The 14,804-nt window shown below is 35.5% G+C and overlaps 1 protein-coding gene across 1 annotated transcript; it reads left to right on the forward strand.

The window, feature by feature from the left end:
• Nucleotides 1-783: 783 nt before the first annotated feature.
• LOC128556958 (heat shock 70 kDa protein 12A-like) lies at nucleotides 784-8,392 on the forward strand. The gene is made up of 7 exons (XM_053543096.1): nucleotides 784-1,018; nucleotides 2,784-3,155; nucleotides 4,471-4,689; nucleotides 4,952-5,111; nucleotides 5,387-5,549; nucleotides 6,057-6,209; nucleotides 6,573-8,392. The coding sequence occupies exons 2-7, from the start codon at nucleotides 2,826-2,828 to the stop codon at nucleotides 7,324-7,326; spliced, it is 1,779 nt and encodes a 592-aa protein (XP_053399071.1). The 5' UTR covers nucleotides 784-1,018; nucleotides 2,784-2,825; the 3' UTR covers nucleotides 7,327-8,392.
• The last annotated feature ends 6,412 nt before the right edge of the window (nucleotides 8,393-14,804 follow it).

Raw genomic sequence — 14,804 nt, forward strand, 5'->3', positions numbered from 1 at the left:
TTATGAGAAATGATTGTGATATATTTTAAAATCTTTTGTGTATTAACGTCTGCAGAGGTCCGCATAAAAATAAGACACGAAGACTAAATGTATCGTTTTCATAGATAATGACTTTACGATTTCGGTACAAATTTTAATTACTATTCTGTTGTTCTTGGAAACGGTAAACATAATTTAAATATCCATAAATGGGGTGCACAAATCAACAATAACAGCAACAATCTAAGGCGGCTGTCCGCAGTCTTAAGATACTATACAATTTAATGAAATGATATAGAATTATTGATTTATTTTCAGGTAGATGCTTAATTGAAAAAAAAAAATACTTTTTTAAAACGGATAATCTTAATACAGGAGCTACAAAAATTACTTTAAAAGTGAGTGTGAATGCCAGTGTTTATGCATGTGCACTGATCAACGTACATGTATGAATAATATCACATAACACCTTAGCTTAAATTAGTAAACTGTTGAGCTATATCTTGTATTACAGCCGGTTTTATTGAAATTTCTTCAATCACAAATTGGCACTCAAAATCTATTGCAGTGAAGGTAATACCAGGCAATATCAGAATACAAATATTGTCTTTAAAGTTGTTTTGCACTAAATATGTTCATATAATTTCGCTGTAAATTAGCAAGATAAAAAAAATAAACATATATATTTTTTTTTATATTCCCCCGGGTAGTTAACAGTTGAAGCTACGAGGTAGTACAGTCCGCATTGAGTGTACGCAGGTATTGAATTTACACTATTAACCTATGTTAAGAGTGTATAGATCTAGCGATTTAATGTTGGCGGAAGTAATACGTATAATTAGATAATATCTTAAATTAAAATTTATACATTTCAAAATAAATTATAAATATTTTATCAATGACTAAAAATGCAAATACTTTTTTTAGTTAAATTAAAAGGCAAATATGGTTTTGTAATGTAGGACAGCAGATAAAAAGTACTCCGTGAAATCGAAAGTTGGAATATTTTCAAAACGAAAGTTGGACAAAAAGTGTATCCGTGAGTATACTCAGGTTTTTGTAGCATTGATATTACAGATTTATTAATCAGTTTAAGTAGTGGTACAAAACCCACTATATTTTATTTTGTGATCCGTTGTTAACTCGTTGTTAGTTTTATAATTGTATAATTGACCTAGATAATAATAGCAATATCTTTACAGTTGATTACACTTTACTCACCGCGACATTATTGATATAAAAACACTGCTTAGGTTTAAGTTGAAACAGCGCATGGAACCTCTTATTAGATCGTTCCTTTTAGCTCACCTGAGCCAAAGGCTCAAGGTGAGCTTTTGTGACCGCTCGATGTCCGTCGTCTGTCCGTCAACATTTCCTAAAAAAAATCTTCTTGAAAACCACTAGGCAGAATTACACCAAACTTCACAGGAATGATCCTTGGGTGGCCATCTTTCAAAATTATTCAAAGAATTTAATTCCATGCAGAACTCTGGTTGCCATGGCAACCGAAAGGAAAAACTTTAAAAATCTTCTTGTCCAAAACCACAGGGCCTAGGGCTTTGATATTTGGTGTGTAGCATCATCTAGCGGTCCTCTACCAATTTTTTTTTTAATTATCCCCCTAGGGTCAAATATGGCCCCGCCCTGGGGGCCACATGGTTTATATAGACTTACATAGGGAAAAACTTTGAAAATCTTCTTGTACAAAACCACATGGCCTAGGGCTTTGATATTTGGTATGTAGCATCATCTAGTGGTCCTCTACCAAGATTGTTTAAATTATCCCCCTAGGATCAAATATGGCCTCGCCCCGGGGGTCACATAGTTTATATAGACTTATATAGGGAAAACTTTGAAAATCTTCTTGTACAAAACCACATGACCTAGGGCTTTGATATTTGGTATGTAGCATTATCTAGTGGTCCTCTACTAAGAATATTCAAATTATCTCCCTAGGGTCAAATATGGCCCCGCCCCGGGGGTCCCAAGTTTTACATAGACTTATATAGGAAAAAAAAGTTTAAAAATCTTCTTGTCTGAAACCACAACACTTAGACCTTTGATATTTGGTTTGTAGCATTGTCTAATTGTCTTCAACAAAAGTTGTTCAAATTGTACCCATGGCGTAAAAAGAGGCCCTGCTCTTGGGGTCCCAAGTTTTATATAGACTTATATAGAAATAGCTTTAAAAAATTTCTTGTCTGAAACCATACGACCTAGGCTTTTGATATTTGGTATGATGAATTGTCTAGTAGTCCTCTACCAAAATTGTTCAAATTATGCCCCTGGGGTTAAAAGAGGCCCGCCCTGGGGTCACTTAGTTATTATGTGAGTATTTCCAAGACGGTTTAATTATAATTACCTGATGACCCAAAGTAAATTGATGTCACTCGACTGTGACCTTGACCTACTGACCTACTTTCTTGTTTTTTAAGATACAGCCTTGAAATTTTGATGACATACACAGTTTTGCACACAAATTGTAAAACTGAATTTCATTGACCATGAATGTGACCTACTGACTTTCTTAATATTTTATCATCAGTTTGACATTTGAAACATGTAGCTCATATTACTCAGGTGAGCGATCCAGGGTCATCATGACCCTCTTCTTAATCTAATTTGTTCTTTTTCATTTTTCATTCGCGTCTTGGATAGTACAAGTTGATTTTTTATCCGATTAACATATTCACATTGACAGATATGCAGACAAGTCTAATATCAAATTAAGTCAACATAAATGTAAATAATTAAAAAGTTTCGTTTAAGCAAGAAACCTTTAATATCCATATTCTCTTTAACAGTTAAAAGAAAAACTACACCTACCCTGAATAGTCTGCAACATAATGTCCGCCGTGCCTGTGATAGCAGAAGCAGTTCAAGATCGTCTACAGGTTGCAGCCATCGACTTCGGAACGACATATTCCGGATATGCATTCTCATTTCATGGAGATTTTAACGAGGACCCTCTGAAAATCATCACCAATAACTGGTTGGTTGGCGCTACAAAAGCCGTCTCCCTGAAAACACCATCTTGTATCCTATTTGATCCAGACCGAAACTTCCATAGTTTCGGATTCGAGGCTGAAGATGAGTACGCTGATCTTGCTGCAGACGAGAAACATTATGAATGGTTTTACTTCAAACGATTCAAAATGCTACTTTACGAACAAAAGGTGATTATTTGGTTAGCTAAACAATAATGTCATATTAAACAATACCTTATTAAAAGTTATTTTTATTAAGTGTCCCAGAAAGAGACAAAACATAAGATTTTGACGAGACAAAACTGCGACGTATTATCTGTGGAAAACCCACTGGCACCAGACCAGAAAGAAAAATGCCCTACCCCTAGGTATTCTATAAGAACCATGATCGTGAACGGGAAAATATATTAACCGATTTCAATCGCACATTTCATACTTAAAACGTGCAGTTCGGTAAATGTGTACTGTGGATATTGAACAAGTAGTAATCATCTTCCATTGTGTACCAGTCACTTTTCTTCAATATTTCTTATCTGAGAGAAACAACGAGTAGTTTATAGTTTTTTTTTCAGCGTTACACAAAAAACTTCGTTGAACTTCCCTAGTGAAGTTCCGGTCTATATTACGAACAAATTCTGATTGGCTGATGTGAAAATTTATGTCAGTCGTGGTTTAACTACACGTGTTCGCTAACATGTGTATATGCAGCATAAATGTGCAATATGAATTAGATAAACAGTACAGATGTATACCAATGTATGACTTCAAATTCAAAATCATATATAAGATGAATTTCATTCATCATTTCGAGTTTAATTGTTTAACTGTGAATATTTTGCATTCTGGTTTTGTTTGTTTACATTTCGCCTAACATGTGCACACTGCTGTGACCTCATTAGGGGAGTTTACGCAAGTTTTTCTGTAACGTTAACGAAAGCATAAAATATGTGGAGTTTCTCTGCAATATGAAATAATGATACAATGTGACTGGTGCATGATTGAAGACAAATTACCGCTTGTTCAATATGCTGGCTACCCATTCACCGAACTTAGCGTTTTAGGTGAGAAATTTACGATTGAAATGGGTTAATTTAGTGCACTTTTCCCGTTCATGACCATGGTTCTTATAGAATACATAGGGGTAGGGTATAACATGTACAGAGGCATTTTCTTTCTGGTCTGGTGCCAGTGGGAAAACCTACTAGTATGGGATTGTCCAGAGCATCACTCGCACAAATGTTGAGTTACGTTTTTACAAATACAGTGTAACCTCTGTAGAGCAATTTTTAACACCCTTTGGGAGATACAAATATTGACTGTTATGTAGAGGTTGTTGCTCTGGAGAGGTAAATTTGATAGTATATTTCAGCTTAGGGAAATTTGAATGATGTTGTTATATAGAGGTTTTTACTTAATAGAGGGCCGCTCTGTAGAGGTTGTACTGTATTATGATTATCTTAAAACAGTATCAACTTTTATATTCCTTACACATTTTATTTTCCAGAAGTTAACAAGAGACATTAAATTAAAGGACGACAAAGGGCTTACATTACCTGCAATGACAGTATTCAGTGAGGGAATACGATACCTGAAGGATCATTTGATTAGGACTTGTGAAGAGAAAGACGTTGGACTACGATTTGAAGAAGTTCATTGGGTAATCACTGTACCAGCGATTTGGGATGATTCTGCGAAGCAGTTTATGCGAGAAGCTGCCATCGAGGTAAATGGAGTTGATGAATCATATCAGTTCACGTAATAAACATAAAAGCAAAGATTTAACTGGAACATATTGATATGATTTTACAACAGAAGCATTTTCAGTCTGGTAAAAGGAGAGTTTAAGATAAAGTGATGTTTGTTGAAAAAAGGATAGAAGTTTGTATGTCATAATCATTAGAAATTAATTTTATTTCTTTGGAGAACAGTGTTATATCTAAATGATAATTTAAACTATGATATACATATATGTATACATTCACCAGGCTGGCATTGACACGAAGCACCTATCGTTGGCACTGGAACCTGAAGCTGCGAGTCTGTTCTGTAAATACCTGCCTATACAGAAGGTGGAAGGGGATGATGGGCAAGGCAGAATTTCTAGCTTTGCTCCTGGCAAGAGATACCTGGTTCTAGATGCTGGTGGTACGTGACATCTATATAGCTATGTCAATGTTTATTTTAATGTCAGTAGTTACAAGAATGCACAAACAAAAGTATTAATCCAGTTGCAATATGATTCTACATGATTTCTTCAGAATTAAGGCGAACTTCACTATAATTGCTCAAGTGAGTCGCTCTGTTTTGCATTCCTTGAATTTCGTAGGAGACTTTTAGAAATGTAAATCGCAAGAAATATTTGCTTACTCCATGATACATTTGTTTCACTGATACACATTGTGTGTTGCTTACAATACTAGGAGGAACAGTGGATATTACAGTACACGAGACACAGTCAGATGGAACAATTAGGGAGCTATACAAAGCTAATGGTGGTCCATGGGGAGGGACGAAAATTGATGAGGCCTTTATCAATTTCCTCGAGGACGTTGCTGGAGTTGACACCATTGAAGTTTTCATGAAGTAAGCTATTTTCAAAATATGATATCATTTAAAAACATTCTAGATCCCTATGTTTACATAAGTTTGATATAAAAAAAATAGTATCAGAATAAAATAAGCATAAAAATGGGTGGTAATATATGTTACTCATCTGCGATCATGTATTGTTATTGTAGTCGTAGTAGGTAGGTGAATGCTTGAGATGCAATCGAAGACACAATTAGCTTAAAAGTAATGAAAAGTGACTGTGATATTTTTAACCTTTGAATTATATAAAGTCAAATACGTTATAACTTTCTTAAAAGCATTTTTTAACTTTGAAACACCCGCCTTTGAATTATAATCTGAAACGGCTGACCAAAGTTTGAAAAAAATAGTTTAATCTTGGTCTGAAGGGTGCAGACACTTCTGCAATATTTGCATATAAGCGAGTTATTGATACATGTGTATTAATTTTGACAATTTATGTTAATTATAATGTTTATATTTCGTTTCAATCCACATTTGATTTATTTTCTGTTGTGTCAGAGATCACAAAGAGGATTATTTGAGCTTGTTCCGAGAATTTGAGATAAAAAAGAAGACATTCGGTCCCGATCTGACGGCCGGACAAAAAATAACATTTAGGCTTCCGGTGTCAGTACATGAAACCTACCGTATCACAAGGGGAGGAGACTTCCGGTAATACCATACAGTTATACTAAATGAAATATAGAAGTTTTTATAATATATAGTTGCATGGTCTTTATTGTTGAATTAGACAGTATTTATCAACTCTCACATATGATTGAAGTACCTACTTTCACATTGTCATTCTCTTGATATTGGTAAATACATTTTAATTAAAAAGAGACTTATTCAACATGTCGAGATTTTTAAAGAGATGTGGCTTTCGTTAAAGAAATACATGCGATAATACTCGTATCTATCTATTAGGTTATTTGATTCTATCCACAAATAGGAATAGAGTATGTTGTCATTTGTGAAAAGAAACCAATTTTTTCACTCTCTATATGTATACGCACAGATTTCTATCTATTTTAGACGTAGCTTGATGATGAAGCAGGATTTGAAAGACCAAATAACGTTCACGGGAGATAAGCTCCGCGTTCAACCGAGACAAGTTGAACGCTTTTTCGAAGCTACATGTAACAAAATTGTAAACCACCTCAAGGACATTTTCAGCAAACCGCAGGTAAGCGGTACTGAAGCTATACTGATGGTTGGAGGGTTTTCGGAATCAGTAATGTTGCAGCATTATATAAAGGATAATTTTCCGGAAATGAAGGTTATTATTCCAGAAGATGCTGGACTGGCTGTCCTGAAAGGAGCGGTTATCTTTGGCCATAACCCTAGAGCTATTATATCCAGGGTGTCAAAGTTTACATATGGGATCGACGTATATCAGCCGTTTGATAGCACCGTACATCCTGCTTCGAAAAAGGTCATTTTGGACGGAAAAGAAAAATGTGATGGTTGCTTTGATAAGCACGTAACAGAAGGTCAAGAAGTATACGTAGGGGAAGTATTCGGAGAAAAGTCATACTGGCCGTCTTCTATGTCTGCGACAGCGGTGTCTTTGAATGTTTATACTTCAGATAAAATAGATCCAAAGTATGTGGACGAAGCAGGATGTTTATACCGTGGAAAATTACGCGTCGACCTTTCAAAAATTGAAAAGTATGAGGATAAAAATATTATTGTAAAAATGAAGTACGGGGACACTGAACTTGGTGTTGAAGCAAGAATTGTAAAGACTGGAGAAATCCTAAAAACATCCTTAAATTGCCTTGATTAAAGAAATCGCAAATGACAGTACTTGTTATTGGTAAAACTCTTATCAAAATAACCAAAAATGAAATATTGAACTTTAATTAGAGGCACTTACCTTCAGATTTTGGCTAAAAGTGATCTTTCTTTAAATAGTAGTTTGGTCATATTATGAACATTAGAAAATGGATTTTTTTGTATCTTAAAAATGCCAAATCAAGAAAAAAACATGACCGAGTCGGGAATCGAACCTTGGTCGCCGCGGCAATGAACACTTTCGTGCGGTCTTGGATAATACACCACGGAGGAATAAATACTGAACGGTCGTTAAATATAATGGTGTCCGCTGCAAACGCTTTTCAATTCTGAATTGAAAAAATAGTAAAAACAACTAATTCTTACGTGAATCCAGAACTTGCTAAGTTTCAAAGACTTCATTAGAAATATAGATTTTTTTTCTTATATCTAAACAATTTCTCTTTTTGTTGTCGAAAGATCTGGAGGTCAGTGTCCAAACTGTATAAATTCAAAATTGTTATGCAAATTTAAGACGTTAAACTATCTTATCATAAATTATATCATTGTTTAAACCTCTTATAAAACTGAACGTGTGTATAGTCTAACCTACTCGCAAGAATGTATGAGGTTCGACATTTTTTTATAATTTGTTTTTATTGAAGTATAGTTAGACATGTGATTTTTTTTCGTTTGCTAATAAGAAAAATAGAAAAATGTTTTTAAAACAAGTACTTTTTATGCAGTTAGCTAGACAAAAATTCGCGAAAAGAAATCATACAGAACATACTATGTATTTATTCGTTGATTTACAAAGTTTGCTTGATTTGACATTATAAATGGAATTTGTTACAACGAACGAGCTGGTTGCCGTTTGTTCTTTATCTAGGTATTGAATTTACATCATACATGTAACATAAAAGTTGCTATTAAAATTCATCTGTAAAATCATTCGGGCTCACAATCTTCTATTTTTATTTGATAAAGTTAAACTTGACATTAAGACACAAGTACATTTGTTTGATTCATCTGTAGTTCCAGTTTTATGTGTACATAATATTAAAGAAATTGATAACATACGTATTAGATTTGAGTGACTTTTTCATCGATAAAATGACATCACGTCGCATAGCCAAACTGATTGTAAATCTGCAGACTTTAATTGTTTATAACATCGGGTAGCAGCAAACTGTATTTTTGATTTTGCTCCTGGAACGACAGAAGAGGTAAAACTAATCATACAAAATTCTCCAAACAAATCCTGTAAACTTGTCCCTATATCAACGTGGCTTTTGAAGAAATGTCTTGATGAGCTCTTGCCGGTGGTAACAAACATTGTTAAGCTGTGTATTTGAGATGTATATGTCACGTAAATTGGTAATGCAATGAAATATGTTTAAACTAAACTATAACGAACATCATAAATACATCAATGGAATTAGATCATTTACCGTAAGAGTTTAAGAGTGCAAGGATAAGACCTCTACTACAGAAACCAGGTCTTAACCAAATACTCACAAAAACTACAGACCTGTGTCTGATCTCCCTTTCATTTCCAAAACAAAATCTTGGAAAAGGAAGTGGATGCACGTCTCGAGTGGCACTTGACTGTAAATAGGCTAAGTGCAGTCTGCGTATAGAAAGTTTCATTCAACTGTGTCGGCTTTGATATAAGTATAAATTGTCATCCTCACATCTTTAGGCCAAAATTCTGTAACAGTCCTCGTGCTACTCGATCTGTCTGAAGCTTTCGACATGATTGACCGTCAAACACTGTTACACCGACTCGAACATTCATTTTTTGAGTCACAGACTAAGCACATACAAGAATGTCATCATATCTAAGCGACCGCTATCAAACTGTGTGCGTTGGTGTTGAGTTGTCGACGCCTGTGTTGATGAAGAACAGTGTTCTCCATAGATCAGTACCATATACACTAAACCGGTTGGTGTCATATGTAGACGTCATGGACTACTTCTTCATTTTACGCCGATGACTCTCCTGTCTTTTAAGCCGATAGATGATGTGGCTAGAAGTGATGCTTAACAATGCGCCGCATTGAGAGTTAAGGGCAATGTCGTTCGTAACCCAGCTCGAAAAATAATTGAGAAATAAAGATACAATTACCAAATTACTCCTTTGTCTAAGACAAAAATAATATGCACATACCCGTTCTGGCGAACGCGACTGGATCCGGAAATGAGGTCATCAATATGGCGACCGATTATGAAAATAACACTGCTAAATAATGTCTGAAAACAAAAATTAACATAAATGCTTTAAATATCAGATATAATGCCATAAACAAGCTAACATAGCATTTCAAAAGTTTATACTTACACCTTTTAAGAAACAAGAGCTGTCACTATTAGTGACAAAAGCCTCCGAAGCGTGCCCAAGAATGTTACAGTTGACTGCGCAAAATATGCCGGAATAGTTTCTGTATGAATCACTTTGTGACCTTGACTTTGACCTGAGAGACACGGGTCATAAGCGTGACACACCTTCTCAATATGGTTAAAATTTGTGTCTAATTATTTTCAAACCCCTTAATAAATTAGAGTTATGGACCAGACAAGAATTTACACAGACAGGTGACCTTGACCTTGGGGCTAGGGGGCCGGGTCTTATGGGGAACATTTGTGCCAAGTAATTTTAAAATCCCTTGATAAATGGCAGTTATGGAGCAGAAAGAAAAAAGACCATGTTAACTTTTGGCTTCTAAGTGTGACCTTGACCTTGGAGCTAGGGGTCTGGGTCTTACGCATAACATGTCATCTCATTATAGTGAACATTTATGTTAGGTGATTTTAAAATCCCTTAATCGATGTCCGAGTTATGGACCAGATAAAAAACCGACCATGTTAACCTTTAAACCAAATGTGACCTTGACCTTAGAGCTAGGGTTCTGAATCTTGCACGTGACACGTCTTTTCATTATGGGGAACATTTGTGCGAAGTTATTTCAAAATCCCTTGGTGAATGGCAGAGTTATGAGCCGAACACAAAACAGACCCCGTTAACCTGTGACTTCTAAGTGTGACCTTGACCTCAGAGCTAGGGTTCTGGGTTTTACGCATGACACATCATCGCATTATGGTAAACATTTATACCAAGTTATTTTAAAATCCCTTCTTGGATGGCCGAGTTACAGACCGGACACGAAAGCAGACCCTATTAACCTTTGACCTCTAACAGTGACATTGACCTTGAAGCTAGGGGTCTGGGTCTTGCGCATGACACGTCGACTCATAATAGTGAACATTTATGCCAATTTGATTCAAAATCCCTTTATGGATGGCAGAGTTACACGGACGCCCGCTGCACGCTCGCACGAACTGACAGAAGGACTTACTGACTGACGGACGGACGAACAGGGAAATTTTAAAAATATAAAAAATATATCTAATTCATTTGACCAGATTAATGTGTACCTCACCCATCTAATTTACAATAGAGTTTTACACGTCGCTACTTCCTCTTGGTATTGTTTATTTTCGATTAATTACTTAGTATATTGAGCTGAATTTAAAATACGATTATTTCTGAAAGTTTAAAATTTAACTATAATTAAATACAAATTACCAAAATCTGCTTTAAATTAGTAATTAAACTAAAATGAAAGACATGTTGAACATTCAGTACAAATCAAATATACACACGAACAGTTGTCTATACTCTAAAGATTACTATATTATGTGCAATTCACATGCATTGTTTAGCAATTCTAACATGATTATATTAAAGTGTAATCAACAATTAAGCCAGTAGAAACTTGTGTAATCCAAATGTTTATGAAAGTCTTTTTAATGATTCAAAATAACTGATAAACTATGTTCATTCAAACTTTACTCCAACAGTGTGTTTTATTTCATACAATAACACTATTTACGTGCAACATTATTTAGTACCACTGCATGTTTAACATTGACTCTGTAATTACGTTCAACTAATCGCAGAAGGGTTTCGGAGGCAGGGATAATGTTGTCATAATTTGAACAACGCAATCATTTCATTTCCTGTCTTCCACCCTTTCTTCTATATCTCTACACATCCTCTCACACAGTGCAATTTTCACGGTAAAGCAACGTTCCAACAGCGAACCCCTTCAAATCTTAACACTTCAGAAGAGCATGTAGAGCTTATATATACATGGACAAAGCAGAATATATAGACAGCAAGCTCAAAACATATAAATAAAGGAACATAGTGCGACAATGCCTCGGAACGGACAGTTGCAAAACAATGATAGAATGTTAAAACCAGTTTTCTGCAAATCTTATATTCTATATCCCCACCCAATATGTTCCCAGGTTACAGAATAGTATACATAAAAGTACCCCCGACAGCTGAATGCTTTATACAGCAATGTTAACTATGAAACCCAAACGTGCTGGTGTAAATAATTATGTGAAAGGTTTCTGGTCCTTACCTGTCACGAACAAACTCAATCAAACCAAGTCCTTTATCATTTAAATTAGCTGCGTTCTATGCTTCCAAAGGATCTTCCTGAAGCTTTGTAGCATTGACTTCAGTACCATTTTTAACGTCTTTGGTATGACGCGGCCAGGGATCTATTCCACTTTTGATAATGGAGGAAGACTTCATGTGCCCCTCTTAGCATTACTTCATGCTCAAGTGAACACATGAATAAAACCACTAACCTTCCATAAGTTCTATGGCTCTATGTGTGACCAAAAATACCAGTCAGTCAGACAGACAGACTCTACAACAATTTTGTATCACAATAACAATACCACATTGCACTAAATGTGTACACTTCAAACAAAACCAATCTGGTATATACTGATGAAAGTGGTTGATCCTGTATCGGGAACCTCAACGTTGATCTTTCACATATTGAAACATTCTCGTGAAAATGAAATGCGGAGACACAGAACACGGCGTTAAAGCAAAAATTGTAAAAATCAGTAAAATTCTGAATAGAGTGAAAGTGCATCAAAACGTTAACCTGAAATTTTATGTAAAAAGAGAGCATGAACTATTGGTGCCAGAGTTATGACCCTTGTGACATATAATGTGGGTGATGATGTCAAACAATCGTTTTAAGTTTGAATCAGATCTCTTGTAATAACAGAGATATAGTAAAAATGCATCAAAATTAACCTAAATTTCAGAGTAAAAAGGGGGCATAATTCATGAAAATTAATGCCAGGGTTATGGACCTTGTGTCATGATGTGAGTGATGATATGATATGGAACAACTATTTTAAGTTTGAATCAAATCCATTTAGTAACAGCTGAGATAGAGTGAACGTGCACCAAAACTTTAACCTGAAATTCTAAGTAAAAAGATGGGATAATTCTTAAAATATTGGTGTGAGAGTTATGGCCCTTGTGCCAGTTGATGTTGGTGATAATGAGAAATAACTATTTTAAGTTTGAAGTAAATCCATCAAGTAGTTAAAGAGATAAAGCGAAAAAAGGAGAAAGTGCAACAAAACTTTAACCAATGTGTGGACGCGGAAGGACGCTGACGCCGGCGCGAGTAGGATAGCTGTCCATATACATCGTATAGTTGAGCTCAAAACGAGTGCATTATTATTAACACTATTAAAGGTAGGACATCTATTGAGATTATTTACCTTATGATTATTACTATTCATACGTTTGCCAGTGAAGTACGTATAGTTCAATATTAGAGTGATTGATTTATTAAATAGTTTTCCTTATAACACTACAACTTGCATTAAGAGACCAACTAAGGACAAAATGCGGCCTCTTAAAACAACTTTAACTACACAAAAAGGAACAGAAAAGTGAGCTTTTCATGCAAGTGGTCTCTGAGCAGGCTTGGTCTCTCGAGTAAGTTTGACTGTATATATACTCAAACGCAAAAGCAAGTGTGCACTGAGGTTTTCGTCAACTGAAGTAGATTATGTTGTCCGAAGTAAATTATTGTGTATAAAATATGTCTTGTTTGGTACCACAATTTAGTGCCGTTTATTGCCAATTTGATGTGTTTCGATTATTTTCAAAATTTTGACATTTATGGGGATTCTTGGCTTTTAAACGCCAACAGTCAAAAACGGAAGTTGTGAATCTCTTTCTTGTCAGATGATAAAAAACTGCCTGTTCCTAAAACATTATTTTGATTAAATATCGTGTGTGACCACCTCTACTATTTATTCAAGCATTGATATGGCAACACTTAGGCCTAACGTAACAGTAGAATGACGTCAAAAGGAATTTTACTCCATTCTTGAGCAGCGGTTGTCACCCGAGGTCTGCTGGATCTATGGCGTAGGGCAACTCGACCAGTTTGCTGAAATTGCTTGTGCAAAAGAATTATGACATTACTTTGGCACCCAAACGTTCTGCTGACGTAAATAACGTTCTCACCCCGTTGAAGCATTGTTAATGCTTCAATTCGCTGAGTTTCACTAAGTCGTGGCATTTTATTACAGCACAGATTTGAAATCTAATCACCAAAGGTATAAGAAAACTGACAAAATACGTTTTTGTAGACATGTACATTTCCTATGGGCAGCACGTGCAAATCGTGCAAAAGTACACTATCGTTAGTTATCTTGACTGCACCCACTTTTTATCGTAAAATTGAAGGAAGATCAATAGTACATGCTTCGAGCGAAGTATGTTGCAAATTGTAGACGGATACCTCTTTTAGAACTGAGAATATTCAAATTTAAAAAGTGCACACTTTCTTTTGCGTTTGAGTATATTTAGGTTAGCCCAACAAAATATCAGCCACCCAGACAAGCCTATCCATATTTTCCCTCAAATACGAAAAAAAACAATGTTCCTCCCCTTATTGATAATTGACATCGCATCAAATCCATCTCAGTTTAATCAAATTGGCCTTTTTCTGTTATCTGCTGTTGTTTTTGAGAGAAATCATTATAAAGATCCAAAGCTGGGGGACAAGGTATACACTGCCCCGCCCCTCCCCCTACACACTCTCCATCGTTTGGGGCCCAAAGACCAGCCTCCTGCCACCCACCCTCTTAAACTTCCTACTGCTCGTACACCTATGTATACTTGTGAAACCAAAATCTTAAAATCTACACTGTGTGACGAAATTATTTGAACAGTGTACGGGTCGACTCGTCGACTATGTTACATTGAAATCGAAACCTTCCTGATATATATAAATTAATGAATGTTAAGGACAGGTGTCCACCATCTGATGGGTACGAATAATTTCGTCCACCACTCTAACTTCAAACCCAACTAAAATAATATACAGAGATAGTAGGAGGCGCAGCTCACCAATAAATCGAACCCATTTTCGATTTGGAAAGTAATTTAATGTTAATATTGTTAGAGATAGTGTCACAAAACTATATGTTTGATGTGCGTTCATCACTATTTTCCTATATCAACCTATTCAATATTAAGAACTTTCTAACATGAACATAAGGTTTATGAAAAATTACGTGTACTAAGACCACTCGCCACATCTGCGACCTCTAGGATGGGAGTCTTTAGCTAACTTTGGGAACAAACCA

The sequence above is a fragment of the Mercenaria mercenaria genome, chromosome 5 (assembly GCF_021730395.1).
Source record: "Mercenaria mercenaria strain notata chromosome 5, MADL_Memer_1, whole genome shotgun sequence".
Lineage (NCBI taxonomy): Eukaryota > Metazoa > Mollusca > Bivalvia > Venerida > Veneridae > Mercenaria > Mercenaria mercenaria.

Coding starts and splice junctions, on each gene's coding strand:
- LOC128556958 (XM_053543096.1), top strand. CDS start 2,826: ATGTCCGCCGTGCCTGTGATAGCAGAAGCAGTTCAAGATCGTCTACAG. Junction 4,690..4,951: donor TGCGAGAAGCTGCCATCGAG/GTAAATGGAGTT, acceptor TACATTCACCAG/GCTGGCATTGACACGAAGCA. Junction 6,210..6,572: donor ACAAGGGGAGGAGACTTCCG/GTAATACCATAC, acceptor TATCTATTTTAG/ACGTAGCTTGATGATGAAGC.